Source organism: Cutaneotrichosporon oleaginosum, assembly GCF_008065305.1.
Source record: "Cutaneotrichosporon oleaginosum strain ATCC 20508 chromosome Unknown ATCC20508_contig07, whole genome shotgun sequence".
Lineage (NCBI taxonomy): Eukaryota > Fungi > Basidiomycota > Tremellomycetes > Trichosporonales > Trichosporonaceae > Cutaneotrichosporon > Cutaneotrichosporon oleaginosum.
The window spans coordinates 299,461-320,786 of NW_027072176.1; the positions used below are offsets into that span (position 1 = coordinate 299,461).

Consider the following 21,326-nt stretch of genomic DNA (forward strand, 5'->3'; position numbering starts at 1 on the left):
AATAGGTCTGACAGTCCAGCGGTCGAACCTGCTGGCGCCACCTACAGCACCACTGAAAGCAGCGGATCTCTCTGAACACCTCTCACCCTCATGTCCAGCTGCTGCTCCACCTTCTTCGATGTTAGGCCCTGCGCCGTACGGAAAGGCGGAGGCTGGGGAGTGGTTGAGCACAAAGGTGTACACCGGATGCCGCTCCACCACCCCGATGACTCGAAGTCGATAACTGTGATAGACGTCCTACCATTCGCAGACCCAACTTGTGCCGTGTGAGCGAATGTAACTGCACAATGACGGGACAGGAGGTTCAACTGCTCTGGGGATGCACGGATGAATACTGATTTTGCAAAGATTGGGGTTTCATTGGAGAACGACTTGGGTTTCGCTTTATGACATGTTCCGCCCACGTGACATGTGACGCAGCTGGCCGCATCGCTGCAATGCGATTCTAAATCAACAACAATCACCATGCCCGCAGACGGCTCCCTCGCCGTCGATGAGGAGACAGACCTGGCGCTGCTCGTGCGTTACGTTGTGTTCGCAGCTAATGCCAGACGCAGCACCTTGTCAAGACAAACAGCTTGAGCCAGCGCATGACCGGTATCCTGTTCCAGCTCGACGGTCGCCTCTCTCGCCTCGACAAGAGTATCGCGCCCCTCGGCATCCGTAATCTCACCCGCCAACAGGAACATCTCAATGCGGTTCTCGAAGCCATCTCTCCCGGCTCCTCAGCCGCTGCTCCCTCCTCCGCCCCCACTCTTAGCCCTTCTATATCCGTGTCTGCGCCACGTCCCTCCGCCGAGCGCGGCGAGTCTTCCAACACCGTCAACAGTGAGCGTATCATGCTCCCACCATCCAAGCCCGCATCCACCTCCCCCGCCTCCCCCTCACTGGCAACCGCATCTCGCCCCACCCTCTCCCCCTCCCTCTCCGCCGGATCTGTCATGGACCGTGCCCGCGCCGTGCCCCGCACCGATGTCCTCCCCAGATGGCAGGATACGACGCCGCCACCTGCCGCGCGCGAAGATCCGCTTGCTAGTGGGAACGAGCGCGCTGTCATCGAGCGCGGGCCAGATATTATGAGCCTGAAGGAGTACTTCGGCGCCCTCAAGGTCGTCGTGGGTGATCTTGAGCCACTGTACCAGGGGCTGCAGGAAGGACGAGGAGGGACAAGAGAACAGAAGGTTGCTGAGCTGGTGAGTTGGCGAGGGCAGGGGTGACAGGCGGTGAAAGACTGCAGTATGAGGCATGCGTGTGAGCCAGCGTAGGGCGACGCCTTGTAGGCGAATGACCCTCGTTCCGGTTGAGAACGGGCACGGCACTCTGCGCTCTGAAGGTGCTGACCCCAGTCCTCTCTACTCGAAGATGGCTTCAACCGCCTCGTCGAGCTGCTGATCTCGCGAACGAAGGAAACAATGCCGCGCCCCTTTGACCCGGAGCATCTGATTGCATCTGCGCCGCAGCCCGTCACGACGTACTACAGCGGCCTGTCGAGCGTCAAAGCGCTTTCTACCGGCCTTGTGGCGCTGGTAGAGCCCGCGCAGCCGACACCGCGCACGAGCGAGCTTCTCACTCCAATACTAGGAAGGGCGATAAACGCGCTGGGTGCGATTCGCGGAGACTGGCTGCGGCGTTCCCTAGCCGGCGTTGCGCGGCAAGTCGAGGAGGCACCCAGTGCATGGAATGGTCTTGACGGCGACAAGGTCCGATTGGCTGTGCGTCTTTGGGATGCTTACCTCGTCGCGTGTGATGTGAGTACTGCCACCGCGTCTGGCTCGCGTCAAACACCCCACTCAACCCCTTGTTTTGCGCTGATAGCAGGCCGAGGTCGAGGTCGCAGGCATCATGCTTCCTGGCGCGGCAGGCGAACGCCTAGTAGACGTCACGATCCCGCACGGCGCCACCCTTCTATCCTCGACAATGGGCAACGTCATTGCTGGGTTCAAGCGCAACCTTGGCGACAGCACCATGGTCCTTCTCAACCTTTACAGCGCCCTCACCTCCATTGCGCTGCGGTATGACGCAGCCATATCCAGAGTCCTCTCCGAGGACGTGCCGGAGGTGCGCACCGCGCTGTCCTCTCAGCTATCCGCAATGCGCGCCCTTGCACTCCGCTCTTTCCCCGAACGACTCGCCGACATCCGCGCACCACCCCGCTCCCCACCCTCCAGCACGCAGATCGACGACACGACCCACGCGACGCTCACGTATCTCGAACAGCTGCCCGTGTTCGGCAGTCTTGCTGAAACGCTCCTCCGCTCCACCGGGCACGGCGAGCGCGCGTGGCTAATGGGCGGCGCTGCGCCCAGCGGAGCCACCAATGCGCAGGAGGAGGGAGGCATCGTCAACCTCTATGCTGCCGACGTGCTGGGTACCCTCATCGGAGCGCTTGAGGCTCGTGCAAAGGGCATGCGCAAGCCAGTGGGCGCGGCATACCTCCTCAACAACTGTAAGTCCGACCGCCTGCTGTCGTGGGCTCGGCGCCACCGAAAGACAGCTCCTGATTCCAGTGTCACATATCAGAAACACCACCGCATCGTTCAGCGCCGACATCATTGGGCCGGGCGCAGAAGATTTGCTCAACAAGCACTTCCGCGAGGCGAAGAAGTGAGTGACCTACTGCTCCCTTGCTCCGCTGCTTGCCACAGTTTGCGCTCTATCTGACCCCAGCTCATATCTCTCCGAATGGGCCCTCCTCGTCCAACTGCTGTCCCACACCGCAGAAAAGCGCTTCAACGTGGGTAGCGCCGACAAGCAGAGCACGAAGGAGGCCGCGGCATCCTTCTTCGACCGCCTTACCGAGCTGGAAATGGTGTGCCGGCAGCATCCCTTCTCGCGGCAGGACCCCGAGTTGCGCGAGCGCATCGGCGCCGAAGTCAGCGACTTTGTGCGTCAAGGATACGCATCGTTCTGGACAAAGGCGCACTCGAAGGGGTACGACAAGTACCTCCGCCAAACGCCAGACGAGCTGCACCGCCGTGTGCAGAATGTCTTCCGATAGCAATAGCAAGTTATGTATAGTAGCAGCTGGACTGTCCAGAATAACATTACGCCGCCCGACCTGCTGTCGGGTCCTGCTGTCAGCTGAGATCATGAGGCGGCTCACCTTAAACACCTTGAGAGCCTGCAGCTCGCCAACCACCCGCTCGCTCTTCTCCATCTCGGGGATGCCCGCCGGCAAACCTTCCTCATCGGCGTAGCCGCGCAGCCCCACGTCGAGACCCTCGTTCCCATCCGTGCGCGCGCTCTCGATTCGCAACCCTTCCTCGTTTGCCAAGTGAAGGAGACAGATGAAGCAGAAGCTGGTCGAAATCTCGCTCATCTTGTCCTTGGGATATGCGCCACGGAGGCTCTGGATGACGGTGTCGAAAGTCTTGACGGGCGTCGCCGGAGTCGCCTCGGCCTCGCTCTCGCTTGGCCCATCATCGGGGATGAGCGGTGGCATATTGGGATCCACAAGAGACTTGAGGCCGTCCCAGATGTCGTCCTTGAGGCGCTTGACGTCGACGCGCTTAGCCTTCTTGGCATAATGGACGTTCTCCGGCCGTGCGCGCCGTAACGTTTCCCCGCCAAGCTGCAGGTCCTGGTCCTGGTCCTCATCGTCGCCGAACGCCGGCTCCAGAGCCGCATCCACGAACTCGTCGTCCCCGTCGTCATGGAAGAACTGGCTCTCGAACGGCGCCGGCGCGTCAAAGCCCTCGCCCTCGTCGGCCGGCGCCTCCGCCGCGGCCGCCCAAAACGTCTCGTCGATCTCCCCATCGCCGCTTTGAGCGACGCCCGGTCGCCGCCGCACAGCAAACTTCGGCTTGAGGAAGAGTCGCAGCAGTTGCCGCGAACTGAAGTGCATGTCCTCGGGAAGGAGGAACTCGTCGCGCACGCGCTTTCGCTTCGTACGTGGAAGGGAGATGGCCGCACGCGTCCCGCGCGCAAAGAGCTCCTTCGTACTCTTTTCGCCATCCGCCCCGAAGTCGATCGCAAACGGTTCCTTGGCCGCCTTCTTCTCCCTGGCTGCGGCAACGGGAATAGGGTCTGGCATTAGCGTGATATCGACTTGACAGCCACGCACCTTTCCGCGCCACCTTGCGCAGCTTCCAGTGCTCGGCGCCCGCCCAACCCTTGGCCATCCCCCGGTCAAAGTAGTCAAACATGCCGCCGCCGTCGTCGCCGTCCACGAACGCCATGAAGAGGTCTTGCCGTGGGGCACCCCCAGCGCCAGGGGCGGCGGGCGCCGGCGCCGAGCCAAACACATCATCCACGAGGCCGATCCCCTCGCCCTCGTCGTCATCGCCATCAAATGCGGCCGGCGCGTCGTAGTCTTCATCGCCGAAGAAATCGTGCGCCTCCCCAGTTGCCACGGGCGTCTCCTCGCGCTCGGGCTCATCCGCGAACGAATTTAGGCCGGTGATCGCCGCCAAATCGATGTCCTCCGCGTTGGAAGCGAAGCGGAATGCGCCGAGCGTTTCCGAAATTGTGAGATCGGCGGCGCGCTCGGGCGTTGGAATGAACTCGCGCAGCGCAGACACGTCCACCATTGTGTCGTCTTCCTCCTCGTCTTCGTCATCATCCACGACGGCGTCGCCCGCGTCGAATACTACTCGGCCAGTGCCGTCGATGCCCAGATGGTTCATCAGCAGGCCGCCAGCACCGCCCTCGTCGAAGTCCTCCTTCGTCTTCTTGAACAGCGGGTCGACGGTAAACTCGAGGTCAAACTTCTTGACCTGTAGTGCGGCAAAGGACTTGGCCAGCGTTGCTTCAGACCGCGCAGTCTGTAATTAGAGACTAGGCGTTTGCAGTGACTCACCTTGCGAGTCACCTTCGGTGCACCGCCTTCCTCGTCTTCCTCCCCCTCCCCCTCCTCCTCGCCTCCGCCGCCCGCAAGACCCGAGAGCAGCTTGCCCGTCTCCGTCGCAACGGAGTCGACACGGCTCGTCCAGATCTTGACGCACCCGTCGAGAGTGCAGCTCGCCTTCTGGAAGTTGATGCTCTGGTCGTCCGTGTTCCTCAGCAACGTCAGGTCGTGGAAGTAGTCGATGAGCGCAAAGTTCCATGTATTCGTCGCCGTGATCTTGTTGTCCGTCGCGAGCTTCATCCACTCCTCGAAGTTCGTGTTCATGACCTCCATAGACACAGGGGCAAGGGGGGCGACAGCTGAAAGACGCTTGCGACGGGCGCCAGCCAGAGGGCCCGACACCTGGCGCGCGCGCGGCGATGCCGCGTTCTCCTTGTTTGCGGCGGAGACGTCGGCCGCGAAATGCGCCGACTTGCGCCGCGCGGCGCGCTCCGCCGCATCGTCATTGCGGTTCATCTTCAGACTCGGGCGCAGAGGTGAGTCTTGCGTGTCAAACGAGGCCTTCTTGCGCCGCGGGGTCGCGGGTGATGTTGGTGTAGGCATGGGTGATGTGGTGATGCGATGCATGCATGGCGGAACGATTGTTGTTGTTGTTGACAGGACAGGGCGCCTGCTTTTCCTTCCGCGTCGCGTGATATGCACGTGGCATTACGTAGCGTGCGCAACCCGGTGCCCCTGATGGGCACTGCCACCGTACAGCCACCCGCGACGTCGCGCAGCCTCATCCACTCTTCGCTTCTCTGTTCACTTCATTTATCACTACATACTCTCATTCGGGGCCGGCCATGTTCTCGCCCGACGCGGTACGCGAGTGCAGCCAGCGTGTGGCCAAGCGCTTTCCCGTGTACTGTATGTCCCTACTCAGCCTGGCGAGACAGGCGACCTGACCGCAGTCGTGTGGTTCCTCCTCGCCGGGCCATGGCTCATGTTTCTCTACTTTATCAGCATCGACCGCATCCTAGCGCGTGGTGACGTGCTACATTTCATTATTCAGTGCGTCTTCTACTTCATCCCATCCGCGGACTCGCGCCCTTCGGTGGAGCTCCGGCTAGACCTCACGCGCTGTCCTCCTTCCCCCCGCCCTCGTCTGACCTCAGAATCGTGATATTTCACACCCTCCTCCTCCTCTCCGGTATTGCCTACGTTGGTGCCACGGCCCGCCGCCCTCTTCGCCCAGATGCGACTCTCGCGCCTCCCGATGCGCGGCCGCTCAGGCCCGATGACCCGCCGCGCACCCTCGGCACGCATATCGACGACGATGACATCCCTCTTCGCATCCTGCGCGACTCGCCGCGTTTACAGGAGCAGGCTGAGTCGAGTCACCGCATTGCTCGTGCTCAAGAAGCCGCGGGTGAGGGAGACGGCGAGGAGGATCAGAGTCTGTTGCCCAAGGACGACGAGGAGACCCACGCCCCTCTCATGGCGAAGAGCGGCACGGGCGGCCCGCGATGGTGCAGAAAGTGCGATGCGTGGAAGCCGGACCGGTGTCACCACTGTCGGAGTTGTCGGCAGTGTGTGCTCAAAAGTGAGTTGGGCTGAGGGGCGCAGTGAGACATGATGTGGGAAGCGGGCGAGGAAGGTGGATCCGGGTTGGGGGCCGAGCCTGCCGCCTGCTGGGCAGGCCGAAGCCGGCGAGAAGGGAGGGAAAGCTGGGGAAATGGAGAGGAGACGTGCGCTACGCCACACCGAGGGACGTTGCATAGGCCATGGCGCCCGCCCCTGCGCCCCTGGGCACGCATATGTGCGATGGAAATGGAGTGCATGGGGGGGGGGGTGGGAGCTGGGCGAGTGGGTTGGGGCGACGAGGGCCTCAGTGTAGCAGTTAGGCGATTGCTTTGCCGCATGCGCTGTCGGCTCCTAAACGTCATTGATGCTTGCTTGTCATTTCGAGATCTACCCGCTAACATTTAGTGGACCACCACTGCCCCTGGCTTGACAATTGTGTTGGCTACCACAACCGTGAGTGTGCTGCTGTTAAGACGCAAGGACAAGTTCTGTTGGCTTGGGCAGCGCTTCTCAGCTCATCCGACCCCGCTTACGCCCAGAGAAGTCCTTCGTCCTCTTCACAACCTACACCTGCCTCTTGGCACTGTATGGTGGGCTGGAGGCGGCCCATGAGACTTTCCGGTTCTTCAATGACCCACCGCCTGACTTCACGCCTGGGCCAGACGCCGCTCAGCAATGGGACGAGTGGGAGGAAATACACGTGGCATTCAAGCCGGTCGCACTGCTATTGATTGCGATCATGGGCGTGGCATTTGGACTGGCGGTGGGCGGGCTGGCCGGGTATCACTGGTACTTGGTGCTGTGAGTGTGACCTCTTTACTTTAAGCCTGGTTGCTGACAGCAGGAATAATCGGACCACATTGGAGGACATGAACCGACTCCCTCCCGCTGCCCTACTCGACCCCGACACGCGCGCGCGCCTTGAAGCCCTCGGCGAACGTGGCTCCAGACATCGCACACCCGGCGCCTGGCGGCCTGACCACATCCTGACGCGGAATGAACGGAACAAGCTGCGCGACGAGGCTCGCTCCATCAATGTCTACAATGTTGGGTGGCGGAAGAATGTACGTTCCGTGATGGTGGGGGATGGCGTTCGCGCCGCTACGTCATGGCGTGAGTTGGCCGACAACATTGTGAGAGGTGCCAATCCTCTCGCACCGCCGAGGAGGAAGCGACATGGGCCTGGGCACTTCTTCCCGCATGACTCGGCGACACTTGAGCGCCTTCGAGCTCTCACGCGAGAAATGCGGGTTGGATTGGGCGAGGGTGGTGATGAGCCCGAGCCAGAGCCCGAATTGTATACGGGCGGGGAATGGACGATCGGCGACGAGAGCGACAGCGATCGGACGGTGTATGATGAGACGTATGGAGATCGGAGGCGAGGACGCTTTGATGTGTAGCATTGTACGGCATAGATGTAGACGCGAGACGCGACGAGACGCTCGTCCTCATGCACGGGAGTGTAGCATCAACCAGCGTACGCATTCTCACGCCCAGCGATCATATGGTCTCTGGAGCCTCATGTAGACGGCTCTCTCCTCGATCTCCTCGATGTCTTCAGGCGTCGCGTGGCAAGAATGGATATACACACTTTCGTACCCTTCGTCCGAATATCCGGTACGTAATGCTCTCTCGCTCTCGAGCTCAATCTCAAGCCACAGACGTAACTCTCTCAATCTTTTCTCCCTGCTTCCAACTGCCCTGCTTCCATCGCATTCTTGCCGCTGCCGTGCTCGCTTGCCACTTGCCACTTGCCGAGGTTGATGTGTCGAGTGGTGAATAAGATCGACATGGCCCATGATTCTGTTGCATGCCCGAAACACGGAACGGTTGTGCCGGGTGACAGGTGACAGGTGGCAGGTGACAGACGCCAGGCGTGACGCGACAGCTGACGAGCATTCCGAGTGGGGGGGGGCACGCGGAACTGCACGCGTCTGTCTCTGAGCTTGCTGACACGGACGACACGGATGACACGGATGACACGGATGACACGGAGCAACAAGAGTGGAATGGGTGGGAAAAGAGTTGAGAACAAGGGCAAGAGATGATTGGATGTGGGGGAAATGATGACGTTGAGGCGGAAAGAGGTTGACGCGAGCATGACCTTCCCTCATCGCTCTACTCCCTCCCACGCTCTTGAATCAAAACTCGTCCCAGCTTTCTCTTTCTCATCTCTTTCTCATCTCTTTCTCTTCTCATCTCATCATCACTTGTCATCTCAACGCTACTCCTCTTCTGCGTGCTCTACATCCTAACCACCCGCCCCCCATCACGCACTAGCCAAACTCGACCTAACCCTTGCGCACAGTCACCCTCTTGGCTGCAATCAACTCTCAGACCCCCTCTTTTCAATCTTCCTCTCAATCTAATCGGTACGTCCTCCATCTCCATTTCCATCTCCATCTCGTCCTCCTTTTATCCATCTCTCCATCCGTATCCTGCTCTCCCCCATCCCGACAACCGTCCCATGTTCATCCCTGGGCGCACACAGCGGCCCGCTCCACTGCGGCCCGCTTCGTCCGCTCTCCTCACAGTCCCCGAACCTCACTTCCCCTCCAACACCGGCGGCTCCCACACCACCAACAGCCATCTCTTCCCCAACAACTACGCACTGGATACTGACTCCCGCTCCTCGCCGCAAAATGCGTTCGTCGATCATTGCTTCGCCTCGCTCATGTCCTCGTCTCCCCCCAACGCCTACGTTTGGCACGCTCAGTCTCGAGGCGCCCTCCACCACTACGGCGCGATGGACGCAATGCACCCCGACCCCGACCCGGCGCCCCTGCCATCTCTCGCCGACCTGCGCGAGCAGGTTGCCCGCCTCGAAGCAACTCACCGTGAGCGAGGCCTCAACCTCTCAGGTCGCATTATCCACGTGTGTCACAACCTGCCCGTAGAGATCGTGCGCGTCATCCAGCCTGCGCACGATGGGCAGAACGCGCTCGACGGCCTCGGTGGCCTCAGCTCTCCCATCACACCAGAGTTTAAGCCCGAGGACACTACCACCTTTGAGAGCAAGAACGCCAAGTGGAAGATTCACAGCCGTCGCGGACACACTGCCATGGTCTCGGGCATTAGAAGTCTGAGCTCGAGTCATGAGCAGCTAGTCGTTGCTTGGAGCGGTGACGTACTTCTCCAGCCTGCGGAGCCAACGCCCACCCCGCCGTCGCGCCAAGACAGCGGGCCGAAGCTTTTGCTGGAGGACACGGTCGAATTGCATGCCAGAGCAGAGGACCCGCCACTCATGGTCTTCAACGGCGAGTTTTCGAGTGCCGAGCAGCAGGAGATCGAGAACGAGCTCCACCACTTCTCCGAGCTCGAGTCGGAGCAGGAACCAGAGGGCAAGCTCACCTACATTCCTGTCTTTTTGCCCCCAGATGTCAGCAAGGGCCACTACGAGGGCTACTGCAAGACAAGTACGTCCTCACCCCCAATCAAGATGTCACTGACATTTCCAGCCTTGTGGCCTCTTTTCCACTACCTCCTATGGCTCGACTCAACGGCGACTGTGCCTTCTCCCGACCCGAGCTGGATCGCGTACCAGAAGGCCAACGAGTTGTTTGCCCGCCGCGTTGCTCAGGTCTACCGGCCCGGCGACCTTATCATCGTTCACGACTATCATCTCCTTCTGACGCCCAAGCTCATCCGCGACAAGCTCCACCTTGCTCTCGGCATTAGCGGGCATCTTTCGTCGGCGGCACCTTCGCCCGCCATTGGCGCTTCCCTTCAGGCCCAGCAGCAGAGGGGAATGGATTGGGGCGTGCAGGGCCTCGTTGGTGCCGCGCTCAAAGCAGCTGTCAAGGGCGTACCGAAGCAGATTGACAACCTCAAGCCTACGCCAGCGAACGGCAGCAGCAATGGATACAGTCACTCTGAGCCCCATAATGAGGTGATGATCGGCCTCTTCATCCACACGCCGTGGCCATCATCAGAGATCTTCCGGTGTTTGCCAAGTGAGTCCGAGCCGAGAGCTGCGCAACGGCGTCATTGGAGCATGTGTGAGAGATGATCTCACCTGCTCTTCTGGACGCCACCAGCATGCGCCCCCTCTCCTGTGATTAATGCTCACTACAGAACGCCGCGAGATCCTCGAGGGAATGCTCGGTGCCAACGCTGTACTGTTCCAGACGTACTCGTACTCGCGCCACTTTGTCTCTAGCTGCATTCGTGTGTGCGGTTTCGAGTCTACGTCCGATGGCGTCGACGTCAATGGCCAGACTGTTGCGGTCAGCTACTGCCCCATCGGTATCGACATCAAGAGAGTCGCCAGAGACTGCGAGTCACCTGCAGTCATGCCCAAGGTCAAGGCGCTCCGCGAGTTGTACCACGACAAGAAGATCATCGTCGGTCGCGAGAAGCTCGATGCGCCCAAGGGTGTGTACAACAAGCTCCAGGCGTTCGAGAAATTCCTGCAGGTCTACCCGGAATGGCGCAACAAGGTTGTTCTCATCCAGGTGACTACCCCGGCCTTGTCCGAGTCCCCGACCCTTGAGCGCAAGGTCGCCGAGCTTGTCAGCCACATAAACGGCGCGTACGGCAGCCTCAACTTCACCCCTGTCCACCACTAGTAAGTCTTCGCAGACCCGGAAAATGCTGACCGCAGCCACCAAGCCATTGAGCGTGACGAGTACTTTGCCTTGCTCTCCGTCGCCGACCTCGCGCTCATTACCTCGCTCCGCGACGGCATGAACACGACTTCCATGGAGTTTATCCTTTGCCAGCAGAAGACGAACAAGTCTCCTTTGGTGCTCTCCGAGTTCATGGGGACTAGCACTGCGTTCAGCGACGCGCTTACCATCAACCCCCACGATCTTCTGGGGGTGGCGGATGCCATCAACAAGGGTCTCTGCATGCCAGAGGAGGAGAAGGAGCGCCGCTGTGAGGCCATGTACAAGAGCGTGCTCGCGCACACATCGCACACGTGGGCCGCGACTGTACTTAAGCTCCTCCTTGAGAACGTCGGAAGCGAACACACCGCGCATCAGACGCCCGTCCTTGACCTTCAGGACATGGTCCAGAAGTACAAAGGCGCGAAGAAGCGTCTGATGCTGTTCGACTATGACGGCACGCTTACGCCAATTGTTAAGGTTCCGTCGCATGCCATTCCCACGGAGCGCACGCGTGCAGCCATACGCGCACTCGCCGCCGACCCCAAGAACGTCGTGTACCTCATCTCGGGTCGCGACGGCGACTTCCTTGAGGAGCACTGGGGAATGGTGGACAACCTTGGCTTCTCGGCTGAGCATGGCTCGTTCGTCAAGACGCCCGAGGAGGGCGAGTGGGTCAACATGACCGAGGCGCTCGACATGAGCTGGATGAGCGAGGTCGAGGACATCTTCCGGTACTACACTGAGCGTACGACTGGCTCGACGATCGAGCTCAAGAAGGCGAGCATCACGTGGCACTACCGCAATGCCGACCCCGACTATGGAGAGTTCCAGTGCAAGCAGGCGCTGGACCTGCTCGAGTCTTCGCTTGCGCCGAGACGGCCGATCGAGGTGTTGGTGGGCAAGAAGAATCTCGAAGTGCGCCCTCTGGCCGTGAACAAGGGCGAGATCGTGCGCCGGCTCGTGTACGAAAACCCCGACGCCGACTTTATCATGTGCGCGGGCGACGACAAGACGGACGAGGACATGTTCCGCTCGCTGCGCACCATCTTCCCGCCGGGCGGGCCGCGCGAGGGCGAGCCTGTGCCGATGAAGCCGCCTGTTGGCGTCACGGCCGCGCTCGAGCCGGAAGAGGCCGAGGAGCTCAGCGAGGTCAACCTCCAGATCCGGCCGCCGGGCGTGTTCAGCATCACGGTCGGCCCAAGCGCCAAGAAGACGCTCGCAGGATGGCACGTCACGACGCCGGAGGAGGTCGTCGAGAGTGTCGAGGCGTTGCTGGCGTGATCTCGGCGTGTGCAAACTGGGGCGTGTATAGAGCTTTTCCTGTAGCGGGGTATTGCATGTACGGGTACGGATAGTGAGGTTGTCGTGCTTTAGGAGATCACTGCCCCAGAGGTCGTCATGACTGTTGTTGGATGTCGACATGAATGCCTGACTGATTTCTGTGGATAGGTGGATGGTAGAGTGACTCCATCTAGGCACGGACCCCGACGTCACGGCCCGAGACTTGTTGCAATCTCGCGCTTGCCGTTCAACATCTCTCGCCTCGCGCCGCCGTATCGTTCATGAACTCGTACCCACCAGAGGTTAGTCCCCTCGCACTTTATGATGACTGGGTTCGCCTAGTATCGTCTCGTTCGCTTTCTTACTCGCATCCACCCATCCGTGACGCGCCCAGCTGACATCAGTTCCTCTCCCACCCCCAGCCGCTCATGTTCGTGGGCGGGCTGGGGACGTCCCCTCCTCCTCCCAACGCGACGCGCAAGCCGTCCAACTCCGAGGTCCCCCTGACATCGCCAGAACCCGAGCTCACGCCTCTCCCACAAGACGAATTTGCACAGCTCGCGACGGACCTCCGATCCGCGCTGGCGCCGTACACTGCGTCCCCTCGGGTCTGGGGCGCGGACAACACTGATTTCCGCGTCGTCCTCGTCGACAAGGCCGTGAAGCTTCCGCTGCGCAAGGCGCCGGAAGGCCACTCCCCGCTCTCCCCCCTCACTCCCGCGTCGCCGCTGCATCCCGACGGGCTGATCGCGCCCGTGTGGGTGCGGAAACACACCGAACTGCTGCCGTCCGTCTTCGTCCTCTTTCTGCGCCTGTACGAGCCCGGGCCTGGGGAAGACGTGGAGCGGCAGCGCGAGGCGGACGAAGCGACTGTGCGCGAGATCGCGGACCGGCGGCGCCGGCTCGGCGAGCGCGGCATCCGCCTCACTGTCGTCCTCTTGGCGTCGGCAGCGACGCTCGAGGCCGAGGGCCTCGACGCGCGTCTGTCCGCGATCCGCCGCGCTTCGCAGCTGTCCGCAAAAGCCTCGCTGTTCGTGCTTACGCCCGTGCGCGCGAGCGAGTTGCCCGATTTCGTGCGGAATCTGTTCGACGCGCTGCGCGAGCCCGCGCTCGAATACTACGCGGCGCACGGCAAGCGGGTGCGGCGCAAGCGGGGGCGCGGGGCGCGCCCGAGATCAAACTCAGTGGCGGGGCGCTCGAGCGCCCCCCTCTCCCAGCAGGGCTGGACGATCCGGTACGACTTCAAGGCCGGGTGGTTCGCAGAGGTGCGCGGCGAGCTGGACCTCGCGCGCCGGCACTACGAAGACTGCTGGAACGAGCTCGCGCGCATGTTCGCGAGCACGAGCGCGCTGCCGCCGCGCACGAAGCGGTGGGCCGAGGCCAAGGTCCTCGCCGACTGCCTGGCCGTCCGCATCTGCAAGCTGCAGCTGTACGAGGGCGCGCGCGTCCTCGTGCCCTTCTACGTGCATGTGCGGCGGTTTGCGGACCTCAGCCGCGGCTGGGGTATCGGCGAAGACACGTTCGAGTTCTGGTCCTGGCTCGCGCGGCAGTACCGCATCTTCGGCGAGGTGCTGGAGCTCGCGCTCGCGCACGGCTTCGTCCTCCCGCCCCTCCCGGCGCCGGGGTACCCGTCCCCGCCGACGGGCAACGTGCTCCCGCCGTCCGCGGAGGAGATGAACACGCCGACGTCGAGCGCGAACGCGCTCCACGTCCTCCAGCCGCCCGCATTCTACTTCTACACCGCGGCGACGTGTACGCTGGAGCGCAAGGCGCGGTACGCGGCCGCGGCGGCGGCGGAGCGCGCCGCGGGCTCCTCACTCGCCGCGACGCCTGGGTTCGCGAACGAAAAGAGCGTGGACCACGCGGCCCTCGCGGTCGAGCTCCTCGGCAAGGCGAGCGCGGCAGGCGACCCCGGCCTCGCGATGTACGCCGCCCTCCGCATGGCGCAGGTGCAGGCCGAGGCGGGGCTGTTCGCGGCCGCGGGCAAGACGCTCGCGGCGTTGGCGGAGATGGACGAGGACAGGCAGTGGGCGGAGCTCGCGGCGCAGCGCCGCGCGCTGTGGCTCGAGTGTGCGCGCGCGACGGGTGATGTCGACACAGCCGTGCGCCTCCTCGCGTCCCTCCCGTCGCAGGAGGCCGAGGACGACCTCCTTGGCCTGCTGGCGACGACAAAGCCTGCGTCGAGCGACCCCATAGTCTCCAGCGCCCAGGTCGTGGCTCTCACCGCGGGATTCCGCGCCTCCAAGGCCGCGACGGGCAGCACTGTGCCGTTCCAGCTCGTGCTGGCGCCCAGCGCGTACATCTCAAACTTGACGTTCAGTCGCCTCCGTGTCTCGCTCTCGGACGGCACAGAGATCGTCGTCACCCACGGCGGGAGCGGGCGGGATCTTTCGCTGGGCGCTATTTCCGGAACTGCTGAGGTCGCGGCGCCGCTCGCCTTCCCCTCCGCCGAGCCCCTCGTGCTGACAGGCACGGTGTCGTCGGACGGCGAGCTCGAAGTCCTTGGGGCGGACCTCACGCTCGCGCAGGACGGCTGGACGCTGCTCTGGCGTCTTGAGCCGTCTCCGCTCGTATCGTGGCGCGCGGGAGGCAGATCATTCCTGCCCTCCTCTGGCGTCTTCCCGTCCGTCACATTCGCGCCGCCGCCACACGCCATCTCGCTGGAAGTCCAGCCCCCGTCCGTGGGCTTCGTCGGCGAATCTGTGCCCGTCACGATCCGGGTGGCGAGTACGGACGCGCGCGCGCTGCAGCTCAGCCTCAGCGTGCTCCTGCAGCCGGGCGAGGAGTCAGACGGTGAGCGTGCACCGAACCCGCTGACGGCAGGCAGCACGCTCGCGTACGGCGAGGAGCGCGGGGCGCTCCTCAAAGACATCCCCCTGGCGCTTGTTGACGGCGCGGCCGAGGCGGTCGTGCATCTCGTCTCGCCGGCTGCGGAGAATAAAATGCTCGACGTGTCGCTCATTTCCACGGCGAACGGGGTGGAACAGGAGATGACGCATACCGCCGTCGTGTCGGTCATCGAGCCGTTTTCCCTCAGCATCAGCACGCAACCGGTCAAGGCTGGTGCGCTGCTCGCTGCCACCTTGTCTGTGCGGGGGCCGCGCGGCGTGGTTGTCGAGGGCATGGAGCTGGTCGCGGAGGGCGCGGAGGTCGCGAGCTCGAGTCTTGGGAGCGTGGCGTGGCCACAGAGTGAGTCGAGCGGGGAGCGAAGAACGGTGAGGAAGCAGCTGACCGCAGCATGGGACCGCAACTCGTCATTCTCTCTCGCGGCCAAGTTCACGCTTCCGGCGCGTGCGCCGCCCGCCTCCGCCGTCTTGCGTGTGCAATGGCGGCCCGCGCCCTCCCAGCTCCTCACGGCAACACTGCCCCTCGGGGCGCTGCTCGCGCCGCCGCCCGAGGCGTTCGTGACGGCCGCCCTCGCGTCGCCGGCGACGGTGCGCGCACACGCGCCCTTCGCGCTCGCGCTCACGCTCGCCAACGCGCATCCCGACGCGGACGCGTGGCTCACCGTGCACGGCGAGACGGCGGACGCGTTCGTGTGGGCCGGCCCGCGCGGCGCGCGCGTCCCCGTCCCCGCTGGAGAGAGTGTTGTTGTCGACCTCGGCGCCGTGCCTGTCGGCGCGAGCGGGTGGCAGGCGCTGCCGCACGTCGCGGTGTGGCTTGGTGAAGGGGCGGATAGACGCGAGGTGCGCGTCGCCGCGCCGAGCGGCGTGTTGGTGCAGCCGTAGATGATGCTAGGGCGCCAAGCGTCTGCGTGCGTTGCATTCATCGCTGCTATGTCTACCTGAGGCCCGGCTGGTGCGTGGCTGCGTGTGGGCGGCCGCCGCGTCAAACGCGGGCTGATATCGGGTACCAGATGCGAGGGCACATCCTGCGCAGTCCAATGCATTTGTGGATCTGTGATCTATCTGGAACGTGTTGGGAGTTTCAAGTCAACCAAGGAGCCAACCGGGCCGGTGTTATTGTCCACTCCTCCACCGCCGTGGCGTAGCCACGCTTATCACCCGCCTTCGCATCGTATCGTCACAATCACAAAGCCATTTGGACGCCACGACGTCGCGTACAGACCGGTTGGCAGTTGCGACCGTGCGTCCCTGGCAATGTTGCGTCCACGAGCACCACGGCTGCGCCATTTACACAGGGGACTGGCAGAGTACGGGATCCATTTTCCCTCCCAACAGAGAGGGAGTGAAACCACATCACGGGCAGCTGGAGATGCTCCTCTGCAGGTCTCGAGCCTGCCATCGCCCGCCAGACGAGGGCCTTTATGCAAGCACGGCGGGTATGTCGGTGCGCAGGCTATCCTTCCACACCGTACTTGGCCGGCTGTTTGACCCAGGGCATTTGAGCAAGTTGTGACGTGGACTAGATTGCGCGCCAGTGATAACACGGCGTTGCCAGAAGAGGACGTGGGGCAGGGCTGACCCCACACAGCTTGAAATATCTGTCCTGCTTTCGACTATATATGGGCCGGTTTCCTCTTCCACCGTGCCCCAGCCGGTGATGGGTCATAGCACAGCGGCTGTAAGCTTCAAGCTATCCTTGATCTTGCAGTCTGTGGCCTTGCCCGTGAGCCCACGGGTTCGAATCTTGAAGGTTGCATCGCGTCACCCAGGAAACGAATTTGTCAAGTGTCCGCTGGAAACGGCTGAGCGAAGCCTCCAGGCCCAGTCGTCAGATTGCTCCTGATAGGATACCTCAGCAGCGGCCGGCTGTGGGTACACCCCTTTTGGTGCAGCCGTCGCCACCCGCTGTGCACTCGTCGCAGCATCAACATGATTTCCATGCATGCATGCATCTTCAAGCAGTTGAAATGCCAAACATGACCAACCTGACGTAATCCATGCATCTGCGTCCACTCGCTGCAGTCTGTGGTCACATTGACACCGCTGAGCCTGGCTGGACACATGCATGAGCCCAACCACGTCACGTGCTCCGCATTGGGATTTTGAGCTCCGCACCCACTTACCTCTGTCCTCACTCTGTTCCACCACTCTCATTTCTCTCTCCTTCTCAACTCACCATGGTCCAAGCCTCCCAAAAGAACCTCTGGGTCGCCGCCTCCGACGGCGACCTCGAGCGCGTCAAGGCACGTCGCGTCCTCCACTCGCCCCCTCTCCACCCTCGCCACTCCTGCCCCGCGACTAACCCCAGACACTCATCGACGCCGGCGCGTCCCCGAACGACCGCGACGCGCACTCGTACACGCCGATGCACGCCGCCGCGTCGTACGCCCACCTCGCGTTGCTCGAGTACCTCGTCTCGGTCGGCGGGGACGTCAACCTCCCCGACGACGACGGGGACACGCCCCTGTATACCTGCGAGAGCGTGGAGGCTGCGCGGTGGTTGGTGGAGCATGGGGCGGAGGTGGGGCACCGGAACGAAGAGGGCGTGACGGTGAGTGCTGGCGGTCGGGGCGGAGGCGTCAAGGGAGGGGAGGGGAGGCGCGGGACGAAGGCGGGCGGGGTTGGGATGGGTGGGTGAGGGTGGTGGGAGGTGGGTGGAGATGGTGGAGAGGGGAGGGCGGCAGACGGAAATGGAAGATGGAGACTGGAGCATGGAGAATGGAGGATGGAACGGCACATGTGGAGATGGGAGAGTCCAGAGGCGGGAAACCCGAAAGAGCCCACTGACCCAGGCCGCGGAATCCCTCGCAGAAGACCACCCCGCCGTCGCAGCCTACCTGCGCTCGCTGACGGGCGACGCGGCACCCTCGGCGCCCGAAGACGCCGTCTCGCAACACGCGATGGACGCGTACGCGTCGCGCCAGACCAACGACTTGCTCGCACAAGCGCAGGAGATCATGGCGCAGGCCGAGCGCGACGGGAGCGATCCGGACGCGGCGCTGCGCGCCGTCGTGGAGCGTGCTGTGCGGGAAGGCTTCTCATTCGGCGCCGAGCAAGGCGGGAGCGAGACGGAAGAGGGGGCTAAGCGGAGTCGGCAAGAATAGGCAAGATAGACTATATGGTGCCGCTCGTAAGCATGTGGCATGCATCATCCAGACTTAGATTACTATCGTGCTATCAGTCGTCACTGCATGTGGCGGCGCAATTTGGCGGCTGCGCCGCCCATAACAACTACCTCCGGCTACCTTGTGGCGTGAGCTGCGGCGTGAGCTCGATCGGACTCTCCCCGTCGAGCTGCCGCCCCATGCCCCGACTTCCGAGGTGCGCCATCCCGCCGCCCTCCATGATCTGCGCTTCGAGAGAGCGCCGCCCTACATCGCTGCTAGGCGTATATGGCCGGCTGGGGGTGAACACATGTCCCGTCCCCGTCGCCGCGGTCGAGCCCGACATGGTCGTATACGACGGCTGGCGGTAGTAGCTCCGGCGCTGGGAGCGCTGGTAGTCGAATACCGTGAAGCTGGTGTGAGCGGGCGCAGGCAATACTCGAGAGAAGGCGTGGGGCGCAACAGACCAATCTCTCGCGACCCCCAGCTTCGCTTCATCGGTACTCACTGCTCCTCCATCATCCTCATCTCCGGGCTCATCGACTCCGTGTCCGCATTATCCTTGCGCTTGCGCGCCTTGAGCGGGTTCTCCTCCAGCAGCAGCTCCTCGAGCTCGTGCGTCGCGTCAAAGTTGGCGCGTTTGGACTGGCGTCAGTAAAGTCGAAAAGTGGGGGAGGAGATTACGACGCAGCGGGGTCGGTGGGGGGATTCCCGGTGTCACGCTCCACCAAGAGTGTTCACAGACACTGGACGTCGCACTTCATGTCCCCGCGAACACGCACGCCCCCCCATCCCGAGCACACTCACATCTGGTTCGAATGGAGGCACAACCTGCTTGTTGTACAGCGCATCCCAGTCAATCCCCGCAAACCAGGGATGCGCCTTGATGTCCTCAAAGCCACCGCCGCCCGGCCGATACCCGAGGCGCTTGTTGGGATCGCGTTCCAGGAAGCCACGAATGGCCTGCATGCCTTCTGTGGAGCAGCGCTCCGTCGCGTCGTCCGGCCAGTGCAGCGCCTCGTGGAGGATCGAGTTGGTTAGCGCGCTATTTGTCTTGCCGCGGAATGGGCGCTTGACGAAGAGCAACTCGAACGCGAGGATACCCAATGACCAGAAATCCACCTGGGCTGAGTAGCCGCGTTTCGTAAGCACCTCAGGCGCCATGTATGCCATAGATCCTGCGACGCCAGTGAGCGGCTTGGGCTCGGAGAAGTGTACTGCGATGTTGAAGTCTGTGATGTGCGCGTGGCCGCGTTCGTCAAGTAGGATATTGTCCGGTTTCAAATCCCGATGTACGATGCGCTTCGAGTGCAGGTAGTCGACCGCCATTGCGATCTCAGCAACAAAGAAGCGCACGACGTCCTCTGCCATATGTCCGGCGCGGTCAAGGTGGAAGCGCAGGTCGCCTCCCAACATCAAGTCGAGGACAAAAAAGCAGTTTTCGTCATCCTGGAATGCGTAGCGGAGGTTGACCACAAAAGGATGGTCAATCTGGCGTCAGTTGTGGTCGATTGGCGTCCCACCTCTTCAAGCAGTCGCCGTTCTTGGACAATATTGGCCACGGCTTTCATCTTGACGCATTTTGCCTTGTTAATGTACTTGAGGGCGTAGAGTGTTTTGCTCTGCTTGTGCTGGACGACGCGGACCTGGGTGTGAGCAAGCCGAGGCAATGCAAGCGAGATTGGGGCGAATATGTAGCAAACCGGGAGATGCAAGAGGAGGAGGGGCGGAGGGCGAGGGCGCAGAGGGAGGCGAGGGACGAAGCTGAAGGAGGTGAGAAAGGAGTGATGCAACCCACCTTGCCAAAGGCGCCTTTTCCGACACTGCGGAGCAGGTAGAAGTGGAAGAGATTGACCTCTGCATCGAAGTCGATTGCCTGGCGTTAGCGCGCGTATGAGCGCCGCATGTAGCCGTCATGCGACCGGGGCAGTCACCGACTCCGTGGTGGATGTTCAGCCGGCCAGCTAACACGCAAAAGAGTGATCTGCATCCCTCTTACGCGCTTCGGTCCGCCGACGATGGACCGCACTCACCTCGGGCTTGCAACACCCCGCGCCCATGGCGGCAGTAAAATGTTGTCGGGGATGTCGAACAGTGGATCGAACAACAAACTCCGCACAGTGTAGGTGCGGAGATGATGAGTGATAGTGATAGAGTGCAGCCAGCCAGTAGCTTTTGTCCGTGCTCGCCGCTGCAGAAGCAAGACTTGTCGTGTTAGAAGTGGCGGTGGCGGACGCGAGGAACGCCGGCACACCCGGGCGAGGCGGGAACGGGGGTGGGGGCGTAGGCGGGGAAGGGGAAGGGGTGGGCGTTCTCCTGGCGTGCGAAAGGGGGGCGACTAGAGGGGGCAGAGGTGTGAGGAGGCGCGGTGTGATGTAGAATTCGAGGCAACGGATGAGGGCTGCTGATGAGTGATGCTCAAAGGTGGAGGAGGATGGAGGTGGAGACGGGGCCGATGGAAGGGAAGAGGTACGCGATGCCGAGAGCGTTGTTATCTCGCGTATCTCCGCGGTGTCTTCCGGCGGACCTCGGGATGTATGACTCACACCGTCGACGGGGTGCTGGACGTTGATTAAGTGACCGATGGGCGACGCCTTGCACGAGCTGGCAGCTGGGCGACTGCGATGCGACGGCAAGTTGTCAGTAGTCGTGTTGTTGCCAAGTCAGGGTCTGGATGGGAGTGGAGAGAGCGGCGCGAGGGGGTGGCGGGTGTGTGCGCTCGACGCCGAGAGAAAGAGAATGACGACGAGGTCGTAGGCAATGGAAGGAGGAGGATGGAGACGAGGATGGAGGAGAATGGAGAGAAAGAGAGATGGAAGATGGACGACGCCGAGCAAGGATGGGCGATGGCGTACGGGATGAATGAATCGCAGGGTGGAGGTAGAGAAGGCACCGGGCAACCAGGACAGTCACCGTAGCCCCCCTCTACTCCCCCCACGTCTCCCTCTTTTCGACCCCACACCTCGTTCATGTCATCAACCATGCATCAAACATTCTCGGCCTCCTCGAGCCCACTTCAGCGCGATCAGCCATGGTCGGGAGACAGTAGGACCCCACCATGTCTCAGCACCAACCCGGTCTGAAAATAGCGTCTGCATCTATCATTACACTTCTATGCCCTGGGCTCATCTGT

The 21,326-nt window shown here is 62.3% G+C and overlaps 7 protein-coding genes across 7 annotated transcripts; 5 read left to right on the forward strand and 2 right to left on the reverse strand.

The window, feature by feature from the left end:
- Window positions 1-465: 465 nt before the first annotated feature.
- Window positions 466-2,998, forward strand: COLE_07333 (uncharacterized protein; the record flags this gene model as incomplete). Its single annotated transcript, XM_018426338.2, has 6 exons — window positions 466-519; window positions 552-1,193; window positions 1,347-1,748; window positions 1,819-2,446; window positions 2,508-2,604; window positions 2,668-2,998. The coding sequence occupies 6 exons, from the start codon at window positions 466-468 to the stop codon at window positions 2,996-2,998; spliced, it is 2,154 nt and encodes a 717-aa protein (XP_018282208.1).
- Window positions 2,999-3,044: 46 nt separating this feature from the next.
- COLE_07334 (uncharacterized protein) lies at window positions 3,045-5,389 on the reverse strand (the record flags this gene model as incomplete). The annotated part of the gene is made up of 4 exons (XM_018419343.2): window positions 3,045-3,071; window positions 3,104-4,026; window positions 4,064-4,763; window positions 4,799-5,389. The coding sequence occupies 4 exons, from the start codon at window positions 5,387-5,389 to the stop codon at window positions 3,045-3,047; spliced, it is 2,241 nt and encodes a 746-aa protein (XP_018282207.1).
- A 242-nt stretch (window positions 5,390-5,631) lies between these two features.
- COLE_07335 (uncharacterized protein) lies at window positions 5,632-7,752 on the forward strand (the record flags this gene model as incomplete). The annotated part of the gene is made up of 6 exons (XM_018421947.2): window positions 5,632-5,695; window positions 5,740-5,839; window positions 5,944-6,371; window positions 6,758-6,805; window positions 6,892-7,153; window positions 7,197-7,752. 6 exons carry the CDS (start codon window positions 5,632-5,634, stop codon window positions 7,750-7,752), a joined length of 1,458 nt encoding a protein of 485 aa, XP_018282206.2.
- A 1,346-nt stretch (window positions 7,753-9,098) lies between these two features.
- COLE_07336 (uncharacterized protein) lies at window positions 9,099-12,243 on the forward strand (the record flags this gene model as incomplete). The annotated part of the gene is made up of 4 exons (XM_018424916.1): window positions 9,099-9,768; window positions 9,811-10,305; window positions 10,427-10,919; window positions 10,956-12,243. 4 exons carry the CDS (start codon window positions 9,099-9,101, stop codon window positions 12,241-12,243), a joined length of 2,946 nt encoding a protein of 981 aa, XP_018282185.1.
- A 281-nt stretch (window positions 12,244-12,524) lies between these two features.
- Window positions 12,525-15,971, forward strand: COLE_07337 (uncharacterized protein; the record flags this gene model as incomplete). The annotated part of the gene is made up of 4 exons (XM_018419337.2): window positions 12,525-12,545; window positions 12,648-15,036; window positions 15,067-15,432; window positions 15,481-15,971. The coding sequence occupies 4 exons, from the start codon at window positions 12,525-12,527 to the stop codon at window positions 15,969-15,971; spliced, it is 3,267 nt and encodes a 1,088-aa protein (XP_018282184.1).
- A 1,295-nt stretch (window positions 15,972-17,266) lies between these two features.
- On the forward strand, window positions 17,267-18,193 carry COLE_07338 (uncharacterized protein; the record flags this gene model as incomplete). Its single annotated transcript, XM_018421939.2, has 3 exons — window positions 17,267-17,332; window positions 17,398-17,640; window positions 17,882-18,193. 3 exons carry the CDS (start codon window positions 17,267-17,269, stop codon window positions 18,191-18,193), a joined length of 621 nt encoding a protein of 206 aa, XP_018282183.1.
- A 127-nt stretch (window positions 18,194-18,320) lies between these two features.
- On the reverse strand, window positions 18,321-20,253 carry COLE_07339 (uncharacterized protein; the record flags this gene model as incomplete). The annotated part of the gene is made up of 6 exons (XM_018419336.2): window positions 18,321-18,606; window positions 18,702-18,838; window positions 19,001-19,684; window positions 19,717-19,839; window positions 19,992-20,069; window positions 20,227-20,253. 6 exons carry the CDS (start codon window positions 20,251-20,253, stop codon window positions 18,321-18,323), a joined length of 1,335 nt encoding a protein of 444 aa, XP_018282182.1.
- Between the last annotated feature and the right edge of the window lie 1,073 nt (window positions 20,254-21,326).